This window comes from Pangasianodon hypophthalmus, chromosome 26 (genome assembly GCF_027358585.1).
Source record: "Pangasianodon hypophthalmus isolate fPanHyp1 chromosome 26, fPanHyp1.pri, whole genome shotgun sequence".
Taxonomy (NCBI): domain Eukaryota; kingdom Metazoa; phylum Chordata; class Actinopteri; order Siluriformes; family Pangasiidae; genus Pangasianodon; species Pangasianodon hypophthalmus.
In genome coordinates, this window is record NC_069735.1 from 10,013,149 (window position 1) to 10,023,537 (window position 10,389).

The 10,389-nt window shown below is 40.0% G+C and overlaps 1 protein-coding gene across 1 annotated transcript; it reads right to left on the reverse strand.

Moving 5' to 3' along the window:
- Window positions 1-1,443: 1,443 nt before the first annotated feature.
- Window positions 1,444-9,088, reverse strand: lrrc58a (leucine rich repeat containing 58a). The gene is made up of 4 exons (XM_026931646.3): window positions 8,426-9,088; window positions 6,322-6,450; window positions 5,103-5,380; window positions 1,444-3,797 (listed from the first exon to the last, which is right to left on the reverse strand). Exons 1-4 carry the CDS (start codon window positions 8,878-8,880, stop codon window positions 3,604-3,606), a joined length of 1,056 nt encoding a protein of 351 aa, XP_026787447.3. The 5' UTR covers window positions 8,881-9,088; the 3' UTR covers window positions 1,444-3,603.
- Window positions 9,089-10,389: the final 1,301 nt, after the last annotated feature.

The window sequence follows — 10,389 nt, forward strand, 5'->3', positions numbered from 1 at the left end:
CACAAATATATTGCTGAAAAACTGAGACATTTATTTCTTTAGTTGTAAGCTACACCAAGCTAACAGTTACTGGTTCCCAGAATGTTCTGGAAACGTTCGTTTTTGGTTCTAGGAACATTCTCTCTCTCTCTCTCTCTCTCTCTCTACCACGCTCTCTCTCTCTACCTCTTTACATCCTTCACTCAGAAAACAAAAAAATGCTCCTGAAGCATCTTCTAGGGCTTTGTCATGTTGTAAGACTCCTTCTGAGGGTTCCTAGAACTTTGTGTGTGTGTGTGTGTGTGTGTGTGTGTGTGTTGTACCTCAAGGTGGCACTCTTACAACAGAACTGAAAGGACTAAACTAAACCACTCTTTAGCCACATAGTCCATAAAAAATTTACATATTCTGACAATTTATATTAAATTTAAATTAAATATATTTATATTCCAGCATTACATTCAAAATAATCAACACTGACCTATGTTAAATAGTCTTTTTTTTCTAAATATATATTCAATTAAATGTTCAAATTGTGAGGGCTGAATGTCCTGTAAATAAATTTTAGACTGTGAGGTAAATATATTTTTTGTATATCATTCACTCTCATCCAATTACTATTCTTTTTTTAATATATGAGCATACAAATTCTCCCATCTTCACACACCACGGAAAACCTCAGTATATCAGAAGGTGCAGGAGAAATGTGATACGCTGCATAGATATATTTTAATGCCCACACACACACACACACACACACACACACACACACAGCGATGACAAGAGATGATGTGACGTCATGATCTGATGATTTTATCCAACATACACCACACACACATTAATAACTGTGAAAGGAGGTCAGTGAGTTGAGGATCTCTGCTTTATTACCAGAGTGTTATTACAGTTATCATTTTATCAGACCATTGTATTCAGGCTAAGAGATAAAGCCGGTCACTAGACTAAGGTGAGTTCAGTTCTGATATGTTATCAAAAGCTTAAATGCAGAGGATCCTGCATGACTCTTGGTTCTCCATAGAGTCCACTTTCTGTGTAATTCTCTCTCTCTCTCTTTCTCCACAAATTTCTCCACTGGAATATTTAGTAACAAGTTCTACAGTACAGAACAAGCTCACATTACTATATGTAAAGGTATTTCACAGGTATTTCTTCATCTTGCCTGCCAGTTTTAGGTCTGTAATAATATGCATGTCTGGACGATAACAGCAATGTTGCTAAAACACACATCTGATCAGTGTTAGCATAAGTTACTGGGATTGTAATTGTAATACATCATCACCAGTGCTCCCTGGTTGGAGCGTTTAGCTGTGGATAGTTTATTTTCATCAACAGAGATACCAATGGTAGACAGTTTATCTGGTGAACCAACGAGGTCTATGAACCTTGTATAGACTTTTGTTGGCAGTAACTGTGTAAATGAAAAAAAAGCACACAGACTTCTGGACCTTAGTGTATCAGTTATATTCTTCAAACAGCAGTCTTCATCTTACACAATGCATATATACACATAAGAGTTCACTACATTGTTCATGTACAAAATGGGATTTACTCCTGATAACTATTATGTGAAACTGCACATCTGTTACACTGTTCAACCATGAAGTCACTCCATCCCACAGTCGCTGTCTCTCCGTTTCTCTGGAGAAGCACTGGCTATTATTGCATCTACGAAAACCAGGAAAATACTTTGTAATGCATTAAAGTAGGAACAAAACTTGACAGCGTCTGCTGTTATAGGGGGAAAAAAAATCAACAAATAGGTGGTGTGATGTGGTTCACTGCAAAGCAGTTACAATTAGCACAGCAGAGTTGACTATTTTCCGACAACAGCACTTCCCAAAGTTTCCAAATTTTCCAAATATTACAATTATTTATTCACTAAAGGATAACACATTGTATTTTTATCCACTTATAGTTACATTTCATGTTGTGGAACATCTATGAAAAAAGTTATGACTTACGTTATAGCAGCTACAAACAGTCATTCCCTCACCAGCCTCTCTTTTTCTCTTTGTTGAAATTAATAAGACAAATGTTCAGCTTGTCATTCTACCAAGAAACTGCAAAATCCTCCATCTTCTGGACTTTCCCATGTCAGAAAACCTACTGACACTGGAGACTCCTTCCCAATATGCTAAATCAACATCATCTCATAGAAAACTTCACCATATCAATGATTACTTGTTTTTTTTTTTTTATCCATTTATGGGCCACATCCATGCAATTATTACTACAGAAACAAAAATACTATTTTAGAAGGAGCACATTAATATAAACGTAGCAGCCAACACTATTGTCAGAGCTGCTGTTACAGAAACTTAATCAACACCTTTTGACCAATCAGGTTCAAGAATTAAGCATTCAGGATAAACAAAAAGCCCACAAGGTGGGAAAAGTTACTACAGTACTAGTAATGAAAAAAAGAACTTTAACCTAATCTAGACCTCAGTCATCAAATCCTTACACTCTAAAACATTTAACATATCTTTCTTTCACTGAAGTCTTTCTCACCCTTATACCTTCATAAACAACAACTGGACATTTACATTTCATTGATCTACTTATATACTGTATATATGCTAAGCTAATAATGCTTCAATTACAGATAAATTACACTATAAAGCCAAAAGTTTGCGGACACCTGACCATCACACCCATATGTGGTTTTTTTCCCCAAACTGTTGCCACAAAGTTGAAAGTACACAATTGTCTAGAATGTCTTTGTATGCTGTAGCATTACAATTTCTCTTCACTGGAGCTAAGAGGCCCAAACCTGTTCCAGCATGACAATGCCCCTGTGCACAAAGCGAGCTCCATGAAGACATGGTGTTCCAAGGTTGGTGTGGAAGAACTCGAGTGTCCTGCACAGAGCCCTGACCTCAACCCCACTGAACACCTTTGGGATGAACTGGAACACCAACTGCACACCAGGCCTCCTTGCTTAACATTAGTGCCTGACCTGACTAATTCTGTTGTGACTAAATGAGCACAAATCCCCATAGCCATGTTCCAATATCTAGTGCTGTTATAACAGCAAAAGGGGACCAACTCTGTGTAAAAGCCTGTGGTTTTGGAATGGGAACATATGGGTGTGATGGTCAGGTGTCAGCAAACTTTTGGCCATATAGTTTATCAATGACTTGTGTTTATCCAGTGCAGTTTGCCGATGTCCCTTATCTGGAGTTACTGCCTCAGAAAGTTGACCCGTGTCCTTCCAGGAGAGAGTGACATGCACTTGTATTTGACAAATGCTGTTTGGATTTCCAAGAGCACCAACAGTGTAACCCAGTGAGCACAAAAACATTTATAAGATGTGAAAAGATGTCTTTGCCACCATTAATGGGATGTTGAAATTAAAGACGTAGACAAGATGACTTTTGGTCATAAACAAGCCATCAAATGTAATACAGACCAAGAAGAAATACACATATTTTAGGGATCAAATCAAGCAGACTTGAACTGACCAATAGTAGAGCACATCATTTAATGGGCTTTAGCCCAATAATGGGCGACCATGGACATGCTCACAGTGTTGATCATTCATCCACGACTATTTTTTTTCCCCTTACAAAAAATATATTTTAAGAATTGTAGAAGAGGACTGTGCTATCCCAGCAGCACCTTCTGCAGTCTGTCTGCCGGCACACTACTCTCATCCTCTGATTCGGCATCACTCTGTGGGTTGGAGCTGCAGGGAGAGCTACATTCAGGGGAGCAGAGGTATTGCATGAGGGGTAGGCGGAACTTTCCACAGAAGTCGACAAACTTGATGTGGCGCACTCGTGAGTCAAAGTATACACCTGCAGAAGGAGAAGATGCACAAGGGAATGGACTGAGGTGACATTCTTAATGTTCTTAATGCTTCCTGTCCACCTGCTGTCAACTCTAACATGGCTAGCAGTGAATGGAAGATATTGAAGACCAGTATTCTAATAGATTTCAGATTCAAAACTATCTCTAAGAATTCACTGTCCATAGTCACAGTACCACTGTAGAACAGTTATACAGCTAGTAATGAGGGATTTGGAATTCAGCCCACAACTACATTAAGCTAGTTAAGTGAATTAGCTAACAGTTATGGTTAGCACCTCAACCATTTTAATGTCTTATAGTGAATTACAATTGGCAAAATGATACAATCAGTTTTAAATTCTTTCTAGATTTATAATAACAATGCAGTTTCAAAGATTCAGGCGTCTGTTTACATTTTTCCAGCTCAGACATTATCTCTGCTCATCCGTCTAGTGGCTAGGAAAGGTTCGGTTCAGTTTCCACAAAGTACTCTATGGCTGATAATGTGGACACTACACAACTTACAAAATCCTTGAATTGCTGTATTGCTCTCGCTACACAAATCTGCAATCTGTAGTCTTGTCAGCCCAGAATTGGGCAGCTAAACCACAAATCTTGTATTACAAAGAAAAATAAACACGAGAACAGTTAATCACATGACTTTTAATCACGTGAACAACTTGCTGTTGTCATTTTTTATATAGAAACTTCATTTCTATTGTCTACGCAAAATGCAGAATGGTCTTCACCATTATTGCTGTTGTTCTCACCTTGTTCCCTGTGTGTTTATTCATGAGCGCTCTTTGGCTGTTTTCTGTACGTGCTCAAAAACACTTGAAAATACAGTATATTGGGCATCTGTGTTTTTTGCCTGGGTAAATTGTGTCACTAAATGCCTTATACCTAGTATAAGGCATTTATACTAGATGGGTTCCTGAAGGGTTCTTTGGCTGGTTAAACCTTCAAGCTTCTTTTTTCTACTTGGAACCTTTTCTGAAAGGGATACCCTCTCTTACAGGTTCTACATAGAACCTTTAAGGTTTCCTGCACAGTAAAAAAAAAACAAAGAATGCTAATTATAGTGGATTAAGATGGTTGTAGTGGTTGTTGCAGATTCAAAAAAAACTTGTTCAAGTCAGAATAATAAGGAGTAAAATTGTTTAGTCTGCACTCAGCATATATTGTTATTTTGTCTGCTTTGTTGTTTTGTTTATGTTTTCAGGTTCAGGGTCATATTCTTAAGTGTACCAACTGCCTCTTCAGATTTTCAATGCTGTTTAAAAAGCACATCAGCCCTTGACTCCGTCTCTTACCTGCACATTTGGGGTTGGGACACTTGCTGGCCGAGTCCAGGTAGCGGCACAGGTTGGCTGGGAGGTCGCTCACGAGGTACGGAAGGTTCCGGGATTTAATGGTCCGTCCCGCCAACTCAAGCAAGGACGGGGGCTCATTGGTCATGTCCTTGATGAAGCGCACTACCAGAGGGTTACCGCGGAGACTGAGCTCCTGTAGGTGCACGAGGCTGAGGATCTCACGTGGTAGAAATGTCAGGAGGTTATTATGGAGACTGAGAGACAGCAAGGAGTGCAGTCTGCGTGACAGAGGGAAATTAAATAACATTTGAACAGGTATCACAAAAGTTAAAGCTAAGAATTGTGTCTAAATTTGCTTTATGTATAATATTAAGACTTAAGAGTCAGAATTAAATTTTATGATTCCAGGTGATTTCTGAAAAGAAAGTGTATTATATTTTATATCACTTTCTCATATAGCTATACTGAACAGGACGAAGAAAGCAGGAATTAGGAAACCAGGAATTAGGAAAATGTAATACATATACACAGCTATAACAATTTGTACAGATGTCTAAATATCTAGATTTTTTACTCATTACATTATTACATACAGTATATGCCATAGTTAAGAAATGTTTGTTCTCTACCACTGAACTTTGGTTCAGGCAATGAAACATGGAAATGTTGCCAGATGATATGTAAAACCATTACAGAGATGTAATACTTGAGGTAAATTACACAAAATTAGAATTCCATCATGTTTTTCCTTTTTTTTCCCAACAAAGTAGGTTTGTATAAATGTGAATGCTTCTTGTTGAACCATTTAAACAAATTTATAACCAGATGTTCTTATAAACTGTATATTTAAAAAAGTTAATGCGAGTTTGAGAAAGTTTAAGACTGCAACATTTTGTATAGAAATCCTTTGTATAGTTATATAAAAAAAAACACAAAAGGTAACACAGTTGTTGGTAGGTTATTTACAATTTTTGGTCTGTTTTCAGCTTTCTCCAGATCTACTTGGTGTGTGAGGTCAAATTAAAATTAAAAAAAAAAAAAATTAATACTAATTATTAACATAATTATGCAAATTAAGTTCAAATATCAATCAAATATATTAGGAGCTTAATTGTAGAATGCAAAAAAACTGTTCCTACTGCTTCACATCACATTCAAGTGAATAGATAAGATATGCATGTGCATATAGATAATATATACAGTAAATGTCAGCCGTTACCTGTGTAGCTCAGGTGGAATGCTCTGGATACAGTTGTCACATAGCACCAGGTACCTGAGGCAGCGCAGGTTAGCCAACTCAGGAGGAATGAAAGAGATCAGATTCCCTCCCAGATACAACATCTCCAGGCTTCAAATATTTCAGCAGCAAAGCATGAAGAACAGGAGTACAGTCGTCAGACGTCCAACCAGATAGAAAATATCAAACACATTACATACTGTACAGTTCTGCACATAGCACTGCTTTATGTTTTTTTCACATTTTCCACTGAACCAAGCACAAACTTTAGACTTCGATTATATTACAGTTATATTTCATTTCAGAAGGTTAATAAATTAGAATGACAGAAAATTTTTGATAAATTGCAGCCCATGTGGCACAAGAGAAGAGCAGAGGATTGCAAGTTTTACATCCTGAGGATGTCACAGATATCTTTGGAAAGGAGACTAGGGAGCAAAATTGGTCAGGGAGGGACTGCATACTCTTTCTCCCATGTCAATCACAGCAACACTAGCCAGTCACTAGCCAGATGTCTGTGAGCTCATGTATGCACAAGAGGGTGCATTTTGCTTGCGCGTGTTACGCTGCCCTGTGACAGCATGAGCAGCAGTTGGAAAAGATGTGATTGGCTGGCTTCACATGTCTCAGAGGAAGAACAGGGGGAGGTAAACGCCTTCACCCTCCCCATCTGCTAGCTATTGTGTGATAGGCGAAAGCTGGCTGGTGTGTGGGAATTGGCAGATGACCAACATGAGGAGAAAATGGGGGGAGTACAGACTAAAGAGCACCTAAAAACAAACAGGTTAAATTTCAACAAAAGTGTGTTGAAATCCTGAGTTTCACGAATAACTTACAGGCTGCAGTGAACTTCAGAGCTCCAGTGTTTCCTCTGCCCTTTCAGTGCGTTTGTTTGATCTGTTACGAATGCTGGATTGCTGATTTTGAAAACGCAGCAACATACTGCTATATATTGTGACTGCAAATATGACAAAAATATAAGGTGCATAAATTTGTGGCTTTTCTCATAATGATCAAAGGATACATAACACAAAATCAGTTATCTATTACATCTAGGACTTCCTCACTCAGTATAGGCTGTCATATTGTAGCGTTTCTGCAGAGTAAGTAAGGAATAAACACTTCAGGACATGCTATTAAAGGAAAATAATCAACAACAGGGTAGTGTGATGACAGCATTTCACACCGAGATTGATTACTTTCCTATAACAGCACACCATGAAGTGTTTTATTCCTCTTTTACCACAGCAATTTGCCAACACTGACAAATATAAAAGAATATCAAGTCATATATGTTATCCTTCCATAGTCACATTAATGTTGTGGAACTTCTGCGAGATAAGTTATTTCCTGGTTTCACTTATAACGGCTATAAACAATCGTTCCTTTTTTTCTCTCTCTCTCTCTCTTTAAGTTAATGACAAAAAGCAGCTTGTCATGTTCCTGAGAAACAAAGCACAAAGCTCTGCCCTGAAGACTTTCATTTTATCCTGGTCAAGGTCATGGTGGATCTGGAGCCTATCCCAGGAACACAGGGCGTGAGTTTGGAACACACCCTGAGTGGGACACCAGTCCACTGCAGCTGTGTCCACACACAGACACGCACACACACACACATTCACACGTAGGGGCAGTTTAGAGTAGCCAGATCAACATGTTTTTTGGATGGTGGGAGTAAAGCCAGAGAATCTGGAGGAAAGCCATGCGGACACCGCGAGAACATGGACACAAACTCCATGTAGACAGTAACCCGAGCGCAGGATTTAACTGAGGAGATATGGAGATGTGAGATGTGAGGCGGCATGGCCGTATAGGGTTTCTGCCTCAGCCCCAGGGTCCCCAGTTAGATCCCGGCATGTCGCCTCATATCTCTGTGATGTTTAGGCTACTATCTATGCAAAGAGATAAAAGATTTAATGAATGTTGCGTTTTAGGAACTATAGAGCTATAAAGTCAATCCAGTAATGTGTTCATGGGTATTCAAATGCACCAAAGAACAAATCAAACCCTGTCCTATAGATAATTTTGTCTGCTCTTGTGGTCTTTTCCACAAGCTGGGTGCAGAAGTGTGATAAAAGTGACCTGCCTGGTGAGGTTGCCTATTTCTGCTGGGATGCTTTTTAATCTGTTTCCTCCCATGGACAGGGACTGCAGTCGGCTCAGTTCCAGGAGCTGCTTCGGTATTTCTCTAAATCGGTTCCCGCTTAAGTTCAGCGTCTCGATGGGCATCGAACCGAACTGCTTCGGAAACGACGCTTCGTCCAGCTGGTTGTTTTTGGCGACCAGCGTCTTTAGTTTAGTGAGTTGCAGAATGTCCTCGGGGAAAACACTGAGCGCGTTGTTGCTCATGTCCAGGTATTCCAGGCTGGAAAACATGCATAGTGTCGTGGGGAAAAACGTGAGGCTGTTGTGTGTAAGGTGAAGCTGCTGGATCTGTTTGCGCTGAGGCTCCGTGATGTGCTCCAGGTTCAAGTCGGCCAGCTGCAGACGCGACAGGTTTAAAACCGGGCTTCCCTCACTGACGCTGGGGAAAGACTCCATGGTTCCGCGTGCAGTAAAAAGGACAGCTGTTAGTGTATCATACAGCGGCTACATCGTAACACCACAGCTGGGCAGGTGCAGCGGTTTGTTGATACGCGCGAGCTTCTGCTCGGGAAAGTCAGGAGAAATCTGGCCAGATGTGCAGCTCTGTTACAGTCTGGAACTGAGGCACGAGCGCACACTCAGGCGCTTTATATGCAGCGCGTGACGTCGGGCACGATCTTTGGTCAGAATCAGCGCGAGCCAAGTGAGCACCATTACTGAAAGATAACATACACCTGAGTAATACGCAATTAAAAAAAAAAAAAAAGTGAAGGTGCGTTTCACAGTGCCCCACGTGACCTTAACACATACGATTAATACGTGACGACAGGTGAAAAATTAACATGGAAAAGAAATGAATCACGTGACAACATCACAAAAACAAAATCACACGCCCTAAATGTGAAAAAATGGCATTTTAATCACATAAAAAATAATGTGCAAAAATCAAATCACATGCCCTACATGTGAACAATTAATATATAAACATGAAAGAATCACGTGAGAAAATCACATGTGGAAAAAAAAACCCAACATGCACCTAAATATGACAAATTATCCTTTCGAGAAAGTCCCATGCACAAAAGCACAATCACATCCCCTACATGTGAACAATTATTTTATGAAAATTAATAAATCACGTGACAAAAATGAAAACTACCACGTGCCCTACATGTGAAAATCTGACATGTGAAAGTAAATGATTCATGTGTGAAAAGTCCCCACGTGATATAAGTGCATGAAATGTAACATGTGAAGTGCCTAAAAGTCACATGTGTAAATTATTCACGTGTGAAATTCTATAAGAAAGTGTTGACTCGTGCTAATGCATAATATCCATCCATTTTCTGTACTGCTTCCCCTACACAGGGTTATGGGGTAACCTGGAGCCTATCCCAGGAGACAAGGCAAGGGACACGCTGGATGGAGTGTCCACCCATCACAGGGCACAAGCGCACACACACTCACACACAATTTGGAAATGCCAATCAGCCTACAGTGCATGTCTTTGGACTAGAGGAGGAAACCAGAGTACCCAGAGGAAACCCCTGAAGCACAGGGAGAACATGCAAGCTCCACACACAGAGCGGAGGCAGGATTACACACACCTGGGCGCCGCAGCAAAAAAGGCTGCCCACTGCTCCGGATGTGTGTTCACGGTGTGTGTGTTCACTACTGTGTGTGTGCACTTGGATGGGTTAAATGCAGAGCACAAATTCCGAGTATGGGTCACCATACTTGGCCACAAGTCACTTCACACACACACACACACACACACACAGGGTGAAGGTAGGATTCAAGCCCCCAACCCCACTGTGAGGAAACAGTGCTAGCCACTAAGCCGCCATGCCTCCTAATGCATTATATGTATAATATTAAAATATTACACTCAGTGGCCACTATAAGACAACTGCTGACCAGATATTATTTCAGTTTGCTGAAAACCTCTCAGAATGCTGGTCTGTT

Excerpts from the sequence above, each read along its gene's own strand:
- lrrc58a (XM_026931646.3), bottom strand. The coding sequence starts at position 8,880 with ATGGAGTCTTTCCCCAGCGTCAGTGAGGGAAGCCCGGTTTTAAACCTG. Across the intron at positions 5,381-6,321 it reads ATTCCACCTGAGCTACACAG|ACTGCACTCCTTGCTGTCTC; the intron begins GTAACGGCTGAC and ends TCTGTCACGCAG. Across the intron at positions 3,798-5,102 it reads TCCCAACCCCAAATGTGCAG|GTGTATACTTTGACTCACGA; the intron begins GTAAGAGACGGA and ends CTCCTTCTGCAG.